The following is a 13,426-nucleotide window of genomic DNA, read 5'->3' as shown; positions in this document are numbered from 1 at the left end:
CAGTTTTATTCAGTTTATTTCTGTAACTGCATGTCATTATTCATAATTCAAAACTCCCTGTTGATGCATTCAAAAACAATACAGTATCTTCATACATATCAAGAGCAACAATTAAAAACCTGTACATCTGTGTTCAAGGTGTCCCCTCACGGACTGCTATTTACACACTCAGCATCTTCCCTGCAGAGGACGCCACTAAAATAACGGCTACTCGAGGTCTCGCTTCAGACCCGGCAGGTAAAAATCTGCAACACACTGCTGCCTGCTTCCTCATTCTCTATACTTGAGAGTCTGGTCTATGCTAAGTCAAAATGAAGGAGAGGACGCTTATGCTATAAAGGAAGTACAACCTTTACACAGGAGCTGACAGAATGATTCTTTTAGCCCCATCTGAACACTTGAAACAGTTTTAACTGCTTTCCGCTGGCTTGTAAGTGGTGACCTCCGTATGCACTGAATGGGGGAAAGCGAAACAGTGACTGCAGCCAGCCAGTTAGAGGATCAGCACCAATAGAGAAAAAGAGATTGCAAGAATTCAGACCGGGCGGCTGCCTAAGAGAGGTTCTCTACTTCCTTTATACGACAGAATGTCCTCTGCTTTCATTATCGTGGGCCGAGCTGTCTAGCACACAGGGGTGTGAAAAGCATTGAGAAATTATACTGAAGTATGGGTACGGTGTCAAAGGTTTACCGTATCTAGTCAAAAACTTTCTCAAGTTAAAGTACAAAAGTTTGCACATTGTACTTAGTATTTAAAAGTAAACGTCTTAGTTTTAGAAATAGACGAGACATGAAAGCGAGATGAAATCACAAGACTGGAGATTTTCTCATTTAAGTTGTACGTGTTGTACGAACTACAAACAATCTAGAATTGAAAACTTGTTAGGAAAAAACAACAACTTTAAAACCAGTCTGAAATTGTGTCATTAAATTAATCGTTAAAATAAGCCTAATCTGATGATATAGTTGTTTGACACATGAGTATATTTGTTTATATCAGAGTTGTTTTGGAATTATTAATTATTATTTATATTTGTTTTAGTTTTAGTAAACTTATTATATTTTGGTTAGTTGCCAAGGCAACATTTCATCTAATTTTCATATTTTATTTTATCTCAGTTTTATTTCAATTAATAAAAACATTTTTAATAGTTTTAGTTAGTAATAACAACACTGGTTTATAAACTGATCACCAACTTCAGTCATATTAGTCTTCAACAATGCATAAAATACATTTTATATGACATATTTCAACTTTCAGGTTTTCGTCATGGTGGCCAGGGAAATATGCACTTTTTTTAAAAGATATAAATTAAATTTTACAAAGTAATAAAAAATAGATTTAGTACATTTTCAGTTTCAAATAATTCTAGTAATGAAGTACAATCGCTCAAGCACTTTACACCCCTGCTGCCTTCTATCCTATATTTCTAGAATATAGATATAAAAACATCTCCTTTTCTTTCCTCTTTACAAATAAAAGTGTTCTTGTTCTGTACAATGGCTGACTCCTTACAAGGCCAATATAGCAAATTCAAGTTGAAAATTCAAAGCTGAAACACTCCGTTTGTGATTTGAAAAGCGTCAAACTCAGAGGGCCAAACGCCCATCTGGATTTCTCTCGGGAGAGGGAAAGAGTATGACATCATTGATTAGCATTTAAATTGCACATTTGCACTGATAGGAACCTTGCAGACATTATTATAAAAAAAACATTGCATCACTGTATTCATATATCGGTTGGCTCAGAGTATGGCTCGTCCTTGAGACTACATCTCTGACTACTGAACACCTAAGGGTCTAAACTGTCTCCAGTACAAGGAAACCTATGGGGCTGGAAAATGTTGGGTGGGCATGCTAATTGTTATCTTTGTGGACTACATACTTGAGGTCTTTGTGTCTCTAAATCTTGCTTTTAATATGCTGTTGAAGACGTCATGAAGAGGCATATAAAAGAGGGCCACAGTGTGCAAAAACCACAGTGGGCACTAGGGGGCAATCAAGCTGTCAGATCAGATTCCACAATTTGAATAATTTGAAACTGGCAACAGATGTTCTATAAAACATTGCAATTGGCCTCCTGGGCTGTGGAATACAGTATCATGCCATGGGGACATTTAATTTCATTGTAAGGGCCAGTGCTATTAAAACTAGTATACTCACTACAGACATGCAAGATTGAATTCTAAGAATCATTTTATATATCAAGCTTCTCGACAAGCCAGTGGGCACCTCGGTTTAAAATGCTGCACGTCTCAGGATAACTCGACAGTGCTGTATATTTCTGATATGTGAGACATTTGGGGATTCGAGAATACAAAAAAAAAAAAAAAAAAAGATATTTCCAGGGTCTATAATTATGTACAATAAGCTTGTTTTCTCATAAGATCTGCTACAGTAAGGGAAATGCTACAGTTTTAATGTTTTGGGAAAAAAACTAAATCTTCCCCCTCACAAAAATAAACCCAAACTAAACATTTACAAGGCTCATCCCAGTTTCTGTACAGTACGTGCTGATGCCAATGGGATAATCAGGTACAAAGTGAACATCAATACCCAGGCTGGTTGAGGATTCTGAGAGCAGTGAACTTCAGATGACACCTCAGATGTACAGCTGAACGCTGTGTAATACTCATGTATAAGCCCTGATTTAAAGTGTTAACACTTAAGATCGATCAAACTGCAAATTGCTAAATGCTTACAGGCTGAGTATGGCAACGGAACTCGCATGTGATCTTCTATGTAAGCATTTATTGATATGTTACAGCACAGTAAAGAACTCCAGTGATAAATTAAAACACATTGGATTCTATTTTTAAAATCTTAAAAAAAAAAAAAATTCAAATGTACTTAAAATATTATATTATTTTTAGAAATCAAATGTATGTATATAGGGATGCATTTTATCCTAATTAATTTATCACAGATGATTTTACTGTGCATATTTCTATTACTCAGCTTTCCGATGAGCTTGCCTAGAGCTTTGCTTGGTATGACACAGAACAGAAAGAGATAGCACTTATTGCTCAGACAGTTCTGAGGTAAAGATCAATGCATAAGCTGGTGGTACAGCATGTCTGATTATCACCGGATCTCCTTGAAATTTTCGGTTTCGATTCTCCAACCTGCCTGTGTATTTTAACAGTACACAAAATTACGAATCTCATATCTTAGGTAGAAAAATCCTACCGCAATTTTTGATCAGTAAGTCTTACAAAATGCATAGAAGACCTGTATCAAAATGCCCTTTTTTCTTCTTCTTGTTTTTTTGTTTTTTTTTGTATCCTGAAATGAAGATTCCGCATGATGCTCGATGCTGATTGGTGGAGGGCTTGGGATGAGGACCAATCAGGCCTTCGTTTTCTCCTTTTTGCGATTTTTCAGAAATGTCGAGGGCAATGAAATGGGTCTGAAATATTGAATCGGAAAGCATACAAACGCAAAAAAGTATCACAATGGAAAAAAAATCAAAACTTTGGGTCCTGATTTTGAGCTTGAGGGAAGTCTATGTCTCGTATAAAGGAATATCGCATGAGGCACTTGTAATGGCTCTCTTTCACTTTGACTCACTTAGCTGAAGTTTCGCAGAGCGTGTGCAGTATATTTTCCCCAACTTGTGAACCAAGTCTTGCAAAGATATAGATGTTAAAGAGGCAGAACAGTATTGTGTTGCACACTTTCTACTATGCTACGTCTTATGTTCTTTTACTTGTATTTGTTTCTTTTTTTTTGGTAAACACTGGCTAAAGAAGCAGAAGGCACCTGGAGAGGTTTGATACGGCTCACTGGCCTTATAATAAAACTTTAGTTCTGTTATCGTCCTTCCCCCCTCTTTCAACAGCAAGACCACCGCGCACACAGCAGGGGAGGGGTTACAGTCCAGTCACAAACAGCAAGCAGCTAATAAAATCTCTTTAATCGCTTAGTCCTTCTCCTGAAGATGTTTTCGATCTAGTTTACTTTTAGAAATGTAGCTCTTCAGGGGCACGACTGAGCGACCGTGTCTTAAATAAATCTTCCTTTTTATAATAGAATTTTTGTTGCATTCTTATGAAAATAAATGGAAAATATGCTAAATAAAAATGTCAATGATATGAAAAAGACACATGCTATGAAGGACATCATGAAGCATAGACGCATATTAACTGACCTTGCAGTTACTATCATGCTAGCCACATCATAATGGCAGCATTTGCTCATTTTCTCTCCTTGGCCACTGGATGGCAATAAAATCAAGGATTGATTGGCCTGGATGGGAGACTTATGTGGTATCTGGATGATACCAATACCACAACTCTAGTACTATATAGATATGGATTTGAGACGGAAGAGATGCAGATGGGATGGTGGTGGTGTACTGAAAACCACACATATAGAGACAGAGCTGGAGAGGCTGGATGAGAGAGACCGTGTGTGTATGTGTGTGTGTGTGTGTGTGTGTGTGTGTGTATGTGTGTGTGTGTGTGTGTATACTTGTTTTTCTATTCAGGTGGGGATTTAAACCTGAATACACACAGACTCATGGGGACTCGTGTCACGGTGGGGACCTAAATTGAGGTCCTCATGGGCAAAAAAGCTAATAAATCACACAGAATTAAGTTTTTTGAAAATCTAAAAATGCAGAAAGTCTCCTGTAAGGGGTAGGTTTAGGTGTAGGGTTGGTGTAGGGCAATAGCACATACAGTAAGTACAGTATAAAAACCATTACGCCTATGAATGTCCCCACAAGGATAGCGAAACAAGTGTGTGTGTGTGTGTGTGTGTGTGTGTGTGAGTGAGTGAGTGAGTGAAAGAGACAAGAGAAGAGAAAGTTAAAGGGATAGTTAACCCCCAAAAAAAGAAAAAAAATTGTCATCATTTAGAAACACTCAAGTCGTTCCAAACCTGTATGACTATTTTCTTCCATGAAGCACAAAAGGAGAAATTTTGAAGACAAGCTTCAAAAAGGACGCAAAAGCAGGATCATCGAAGTGATTGTGAATCATAAAAGTGGTTAATTTGAATTGAGAGCTAAATTACATTAAATGTTACATTAAAAAGTCAATATGACACGTGATAGAACAGACCGAGATCTAAGTTGTTAGGGATAATCCACTCAAAAATGAAAATTGTCATCATTTACTCACCCTTGAGTCATTCCAAACCTTTCTTTCTTCGGCTTGTAACCCAAACATTTCAGGTCCTATTCCCTTTTGTAGTCATTTTTGTTTATACAATGGAAGTAAAGAAAGTCAGATTTGGAATGACATGGGGGGTGGGCTAACCTATGGACTATCCTTTTAAGGTGCATTCACATAATAACATTAGTGAAAATTTTGCATGCAAAAAAAGGTCTATTGTATATTTCAATAGTGTAGCTTTGTATAAACCACAGCTCACAAAATTCACGTTCAAACCAAGCAGATTTCTGTTGGTCAACGCTGCAAATTTGCCTGACCAACTGAAGTCGATGCAAAATACACATAGGGAAATCTTTCAGCCTCCCATTAAATTCCAGATAGTGTGGATTTCTATTAAAATAACAATTTCAACAGTGAAAATTTGCTGAAAAGTGGCGAATAGGACAGCACCTTTATTCACTGAAATCTGCTCTAGCTCTCTTTGCAGTGTTCATGATAAAAGTAGCAAAGATCCATAAATCATTATTTTTTTAATCAATTGATTGGATTCACAAAAATTGAATAGGCCTGAACCAGTTTGTGTGTTTCTCACACACAGCTATAATATGACTTCACAAGACTTGGAATATAATATAAACCATTTTTGGTGCGTTTGCATCTTGTTTGAATCTTAAAAGCTTCAGTAACCATTCACACAAGTGAAAAAGTGCAACTAGCACAATTAAGTAAATTCCTAAAAAAATAGTCATACTGAATTGGAACGTCATGAGGTTGAGTTTTTAGGTGAACTATCCCTTTAAGGAAATAGCATTAGGACCACAGTCCTCCCTTGTTCTGGCTCAGCCTTTTCCCCTCTAAAACCTGAGAGAGTTTGTGAGGGCTGGGGACTAGCCAGGGTCCCGGGGGTGTTGTCGGAGATCCAGGAGCCTGTAGAGGGCTGATGGCATCCAGGGGCCACTGAGTCCCCGAGAATGCGATGCTGGCTGCAGACACACTGACTTCGGAGAAGCTGTGAGCCGATTCTGCATCATCGTCATTGTCCAAAGGCATGAGGAAGGAGAAAGGTGTGCGCTGTGTGACCTCCGTTGTGCTGGTTCTGTTGTGATCCCTCTTTTCTCTTCTGACACTCCCTCTCTCATTCTCTCGGTCTGTTAGGAGACCGTTCTCTCTCTCTGAACTAGCATCCTTCACTTTTCGTCTTCTCTCTCCAATGCTATTACTTTTTTGCCTTCCTCGTTGTCGTTCCTCTTCTCCCTTTCTTTCTCCCCATGTGTCGTCCACTTTCTTTTCTCTCCGTGGCCCCTCTCGGCTCCTCAGCGTGCCGGGTAAACTCTGTGAACGCATCTGTTGCTCTCTCCTTCTTCCTGCCGACCGGGAGCTGCCTTCCTCCGCTCCTTTTCCTCTGCTCCTTCCCGCTGATTCCCCCCTCCTCTCCCTCTTCTCTCGTCCACTGTCATCCACCCATCTGCTGCTCCTTGAAGGGGAGCGATCCACTGTAGCCATACGCGGCTCCTCGGAAAAGAGGGAGGAGGGGGAAATGGCTCCAGCTTCATGGTCTGAGAAGGAGAGAGAGAGCTGAATGATAAAACATTATCTACAAAAAAAATGACAAAAGAAGGTGTCGGATAAGGGTTGGATGATGGAGAAGTGGGGGGATGAATGACAGCACAACCATGTGATGTACCAATGACTGTTCTGAGATCAGTATGGGGTTATTCCCTGCAATCTCAGCCTGAGTGAAGGTTTGTGATGGAGGCGGTGGGCTAGAAATGTGTCTGAATGCTTGAGTACACTACACTGTCAGTAAAACAATGGCATTAGCGTTTGTTGCATTAAGAAAAACCCTTATTATTATGGTAGGTAATTCCTGGTACCTGTTCTTTATGGTTATTTTGGACCTAAAGTACATCTCAAATCAATATTTGGATGACTTTGGGAATCTCTGCAATGATAGTTCTTTATGAAAGGCTATAATTATATAAAAATGGGCAGCAGTTACAACAAAAGCATCATGCCCTTTCAAAGTGAAATGAAAACAGCAGATTCAGTTAAGAGAATATTACACAAAATCTGTTGTGAATTTTGTCACTTTATTTTAAAGGTCCAATTCTCGCCATTAACTATGACTTTTGCCTCAATAAACTCCTAATTTGCTGCTTATTAATAGTTAGTATTAGGTAAGTTTAGGTATTGGGTAGGGTTAGCGATGTAGAATATGATCATGCAGAGTATGTGCTTTATAAGTACTAATAAACAGCCAATATGTTAATAATAGACATGTTAATAAGCAACTAGTTAATAGTGAGAATTGGTCCTATACTCAAGTGTTGCCGTGAATTTTTTATAAACTTAAAAAATAAATAAATAATTATTATTTTTATTATGATTATTATTATTATTATTATTATTATTATATACACTACTGTAAGTGTGGGGTCAGTAAGATTTTTTCTTATTCAGCAAAAAGAATGCATTAAATTCTTCAAGTGAAAAAAAAAAATAATAATTTTCAGGATTCATCACAGAATCCTGAAAATATGCATCACCGTTTCAAAAAAATATTAAGTATTAAATTAAATTAAATTAAATAATTCCACAAACAACCTGCCATTATAAGAATAAATTACATTAAAATAGAAAAGCTATTTTAAAACTATAAAAATATTTCGCAACATTATTGTTATACTGTATTATTGATTACATAAATGCAAAATTGGTGAGCATAAAATACTTTAACATTTAAAAAATTTTGACCATAAGATTTTAAATGGTATATACATAAAATAACATGACACCCTTAGTTACAGGAAACAGAAAAAGCAGGATGTAGAAGGGAGTATGAGGACTGTGAGATCACAAAGTGAACATTAAGAAAGACAAAATGACAACCAACAGGAACGAGGAACGGTTACCAACCGCGTGTTTTCTGTCCGGCCGATGACATAGAAGCAAGGCTCGCCCTGCTTCGAGTTAGTCATACAAAGAGATAAGCTGGAAAGCTCCACTGGAGGAGAGTTCAAGAGAGCGAAAGTATGAAGTTGTGAAAGACAGGAAGAGAAAGAAGTAAATCAAGGAGAAAAATCCAATGCAGAGTTGCAAAAAGTACAGGTAAGAAGCTAGAGGATTGAATTTATATCCTGAATGCTTTTGAAAAAGTCCTGAATGTCTGTCATCACCTTGTTTTTCTACCAAGTTTTTATGGACAAACGTATCATTTCAACATATGAGCTCCAAATCTTACCTCTTACCTGCCTATGGCCCTCACTACACTGCAAAAAATGCTTTTCTCACTTAGATTTTTTGTCTTGTTTCCAGACAAAATATCTAAAAATTCTTACATCAAGAAGGATTTTCTAGACAAGCAAAAATTATTGTCTTGTTTTCAGAAAAAAACAAGTCAAAATTAAGTGTGCTTTTGCTTAGAACAAGCAAAATAATATGTCACTGGGGTAAGCAAAATAATCTTATTTCAAACAGAAAACAAGGATTATTTTGCTTAGCCCATTAGCAGATTATTTTGCTTGTTTCAAGCAATAACTCACTTAATTTTGACTTGTTTTTTTCTGAAAACAAGACAATCATTTTTACTTGTCTAGAAAATCCTTCTTGATTTAAGAATTGTTTGATATTTTGGCTGGAAACAAGACAAACAAATTAAGTAAGAAAAGCATTTTTTGCAATGTAGAGGAATCTGATCTACAGATGTAAATCTGGTAACTCTCAGAGGGAAGCAAAACTTTTGTAAAATATTTTGGCTATCGGTCGATCATTACTCTTGCATGAACCTAAATTTCTCAAACCCTCTATTCCTATACATTACTCTTTCTCCCCTCACCATAATCTGGTACGTATCCATTGCCTTTCTTCAGTATGAGATGTATCCAGGCTCCTCCCTTTCGGATCTGCTCCACGGCCTGGCTGTGTGTCATCCCAGCTGTGCTGTCTCCGTTAATCTCCACGAGCTGATCACTCACCTGCAATATGAGTCAGCAAAACCCTCTGTGACTCAGCGTAATGTCAACAACAGAACCTAATCCCAGCATGCCTCAGCATAATCTTCACAACATGACTCAGTGCTGCTCCAAGTGCTTGAGTCACACTTTCAAACATCCCTGACAGAATCAAGTGAAAGGTTAATTTATTGGTGTCCCAATAAAATTTGCTGCGTGTAAACTAACCTGCATTTTCTGACTGCGTGAGGCCGGTCCACCCTCCATTAGACCGAGCACATACAGACCCATGTTATACTCGCTTCCACCTCGCAAACTAAAACCAAACCCTGTTGGCCCCCTTTCAAGATCAACGTTGTAATACTGGGAATCCTGGAGAGAGAGGGAGGGAGAGAGAGAGAGAGAGAGAGACACATTTTCATAAGCAGATTTATGTGGTGTAGGGTATGAAATAATGGAAAGTTGCAGATAACATGCTAACTAGTTTAAAGAGCATGCTAATTCTTCTATGATTACTATACATTACTATCACACTGTAGAAGCGTCTAAAATAAATAAGGCATTCAGAAATGGTGGCCAGTTATAGAGATGCACTTTCCCTACACATTCATATGAATTTTAACTAAAAGTTTTGAAGATTATATTAAAAAAAAAAAAAGTATACGGAAAAAATTCCTCTACAACCCATATGTGTATGCGTGTATGTAGTCTAACCTTTTGCTTAGCCCGATGCCCTTTTCTTAACCGACTCTCAGCATCAAAGTCAGGGTACTCAGGTAGATTATTGTCTGATGAAAAAATAGACACTTATGAGTCTAGACACGCAGCTTATTAACACTTATTTACAGTCTTTACACTAGTACCCTCTTGTGGAAATTGTTGAAAATACGGGTCTAAATAAAATAAGGTCTAGCAGAAACAACATTATTTCAGAATAATAAATAAAACATAACATAAAAAATATTTAATTTAACTATTTAATAATTACTATATAAATATGCATGAATAAATTGTTAATTAATAAATAATATTATTATTAACAAACTTTTTTTGTTTTTATCTAAACAGCAAGTTTCTCAAGGCACTTTACTAAACAAATACCAAAATGTAAGCTATAAACAATAGATGTTTATGCATATTTGAATCATATTAAGCAGCACAACTGTTTTCAACATTGATTTTCAACAATGATTTCTGAAAGGGTCATGTGACACTGAAGACTGGAGTAATGGCTGCTGAAAAATCCAGCTTTACCATCACAGGAATTAATTGCATTTAAAAATGTAAAAATTTAAAATGTTAAAATTAAAATAAAAAAACATCAGTTATTTTAAATTGTAATACTGCACAATGTTATCGCTTTTACTGTATTTTTGATCAAATGATTTCAGCCTTGATGAGCAGAAGAGATTTCTTTCAAAGAAATCTTACTAACCCCAAACTTTTGAACAGCAGTGTATGAACAAACATCACAATATATTTTTGAAAAAGTGAAATTAGGAACATTATACGAATGTGGTGTGCTTACTAGTGTGAGAGCGTGGTATAATGGTGAGTCTGAGTGTGTTGCCCGCTCTGCGCAGTATCTGTGCGAGGTCTCTGTGAGGCAGCGTGACCACTGATCTGCCCTCCACCGCCTCCAGCTGATCCCCCGGCTGGATCTGACCACTGCGTGCTGCTGGGCTCCCCCGTCGCACCGTCACAAACCTGTGAGACACTAGAGACGAGGCTAGAGACAGAAAAAAAGACAGAAAGAAAGATATTCATCCTCTCTTCCATGTAAATGAAACTAAATTCTTTCCATTTTATAATGGGCCACTAGGTTTTTTTGTTTCCATTTGGTAAAGCATGATGTGACGATACACATTTCTAAATGAACTGCATGAATCACTGAATCAAAAGAAGATTATACAGCCGACAGAACACTGAACAAATTCCGCTCTTAAACTTTCACGGTTACGTAACCATGGGACATTCTGGACCACAGAAGTTCTGTGACCTTACTGCCAATCCTAGAGACAGCCACATGATGATTCATTTCATTATTTAATAAATTATGTGCGAAGATACGCAAATCTCAAAGCTTCAGGAGTTACATTACAGCACAACTCATAGTTCACGCTCACAGTTCACCCAAAAATCTCAGTTAATCAGTTTTAAAAGTTAAAAGGATGAGTAATTTTTTACTTTTCTTTGTTTGTTTGTTTCTTGATTTAACTATTTCTTTCAACTATGATCCCACTCAAAAATGAACATTTTGACTACTTAGTTTCATCTGTTCCTTAAAGCTACCACATTCCTAAAAAAAAAAAAAATAAATAAAAAATAAAAAAGTTCCAGAGAAAATAAATATTTAAAATGACATAAGAACAAGTGACATTAGTTTTAATTATTTTGGTGAACTCTCTCTTTAAACACAAATATATTTATATATATTTTTTTTAAAACAAAATTTGTTTTGTAACTAAAATCCATAGGAAAGAATGTTAGATTCCAACAGGGATTGGAATCCACATCTAACTAGGACTCACCCCTCTGCATAAAAATAATAAACATTGTGTGTGCCAGCATTGTTCATCTAAAAGTGTGTATTTTGACATGTTCTCCATCACACTAAAGGAAAAAAGCATTGTTCCACAGGTTCACATTCTACAAAGGAGTTTCCAAAACAAAAATCATCTCAGAAAGAACAAACCTGCTATAACTCACTAGAATAAACTGTTCCACCTGCTAGTTACAAGGTGGAGCCGTCTTGACATTGAAACTGTGCATCAATCATGTTTATTGTACACCTGTGTTTGTTTAATTATTGCCTTCTCTTCAGTGTGTCCCAAGTTTCACTGTTGTTGTCCTTTGAAGGGTCTGTACTCACCCTGTGTAGCCTATTGTTTTCAAAGACGCTTTGAGTATGATGTGTTTTGTTCCACTCCAACCTCGTCTGTCCACATTATTCAGCCTTTCACTCTTGGCCAAACAAGAGGTTGGTTGCCAAGATTGTAATCTCAAAGACCTGCGTACAATTACCCTGAGCGCTCGCCATCATGTTACACAGAGACAGTCAATTAAAGAAAGAAGTGCGAGACATAAAACATCAGACAGCAGACTGAAATACTGCTCTGTTGCCTTAAGCATTCTGCTCCATATACATCTTTGTTGAGAGACGTTTCTGCAAGTGATGTGCGAATGAAAGGCACACAAATACACCAAATTTAGACTGGCATGCAAGTTTTCATGAAAGAGAAAAGCAACCACCCCAAAAAAGAGAAAGACAGAAAGAGGCTAAAAGGATAGAATTAAGAATAGAAGAACAGGAGCATGTTTTTCCACAGACAAGGGCCGTTAGTTATCAAACATGAGCAAACAAATATTCCTTAAATTATCCTATCAAATTATGATTCGTACTGAATGTGACCATTTATGTAAGATTTAAACAAAATGTTTTGCTAGTGTTTCACGAATAAGGCCCAAGATTATTAAATAAATAAGTGAAAGTAACAGACAAGTACTAATATTAAATTGAGAGAACTGTGATGAACTTACGATGTACAAAAGATTAATACTACAAACAAATGCTGTTCTTATGAACTTTCTATTCAGCAAAGAGCCCTGAAAAATGTATCATGGCTTCCACAAAAATATTAAGCGGCAAAAATATTAAACAGCAGTTTTCAACATTGATAGAAGTAAGAAGAAATTTTTCTTGAGTAGCAAACGTAGGCTACAAATTACAATTATTTCTGAAGGATTATGTGACACTGAAGACTGGAGTAATAGCTCTTGAAAATTCGGTTTTGCCATTTAGGAATATATTACATTTAAAACTGTTTTTAGTGTTTTTACTATATTTTTGATCAAATAAACATAGCCATTGCGTACCTGGCTCACAGTTTTATTTGTCAGCATTTCCTAATCTAATGGCTCCTCAGCTCCTGTGGCATACAGTTTAGCAAGGAAGTTGGCATCTTTAGATACAGAGACATTCCCAAACACGCTCTTAGCACTGCCACTGGGCAGTATTGGCCAGTAAATCGACCTGTTTGTATTGATCGTGCACTTGTGTGGGGAAACAGCCAACAGCGCAGAACATGTAAAAAACAACAACAGGCCTGAAACAGTTTCTGTTAGCCCTTTAAATGCTCCCATAAGCAATCTAGGTCAAAGGTGTCAGCAACCTTGTAGAGCAACATTTTAAGTGTACACAAGCTTGAAACTATGTACAAACATTTTGTACTTCGACATATGTGAATTGTTTCAGCCTCCGTTGAGGGAACTGCAGATCCACAAAAGTGTTCAAACTCTGACTGTATATTAATAGGAAATGAATGATACAAACAAAGGAAACCGGGTTGCACTGAC

General features: G+C 37.0%; 1 protein-coding gene across 9 annotated transcripts in view; it reads right to left on the bottom strand.

Moving 5' to 3' along the window:
* magixa (MAGI family member, X-linked a) overlaps positions 1 to 13,426 on the bottom strand; it is a 49,434-nt gene continuing 36,008 nt past the window's right edge. For 6 of the 9 annotated variants that reach the window (XM_058785792.1, XM_058785796.1, XM_058785795.1 and 3 more), the window contains 5 exons: positions 10,599 to 10,799; positions 9,785 to 9,858; positions 9,299 to 9,442; positions 8,956 to 9,094; positions 1 to 6,676 (listed from right to left, as the gene is read on the bottom strand). In XM_058785792.1, the coding sequence (XP_058641775.1) occupies positions 5,931 to 6,676; positions 8,956 to 9,094; positions 9,299 to 9,442; positions 9,785 to 9,858; positions 10,599 to 10,799 (1,304 nt within the window). In that variant the 3' untranslated portion in view covers positions 1 to 5,930. Of the gene's footprint in view, positions 6,715 to 7,658; positions 8,125 to 8,955; positions 9,095 to 9,298; positions 9,443 to 9,784; positions 9,859 to 10,598; positions 10,800 to 13,426 lie in introns of those variants that run through there. The other 3 variants (XM_058785799.1, XM_058785800.1, XM_058785798.1) reach the window with 3 other exon arrangements.

This window comes from Onychostoma macrolepis, chromosome 08 (genome assembly GCF_012432095.1).
Source record: "Onychostoma macrolepis isolate SWU-2019 chromosome 08, ASM1243209v1, whole genome shotgun sequence".
Taxonomy (NCBI): Eukaryota; Metazoa; Chordata; class Actinopteri; order Cypriniformes; family Cyprinidae; genus Onychostoma; species Onychostoma macrolepis.
The sequence above is the reverse complement of the archived record's forward strand: the minus strand, read 5'-3'. Positions and strand labels throughout refer to the sequence as shown.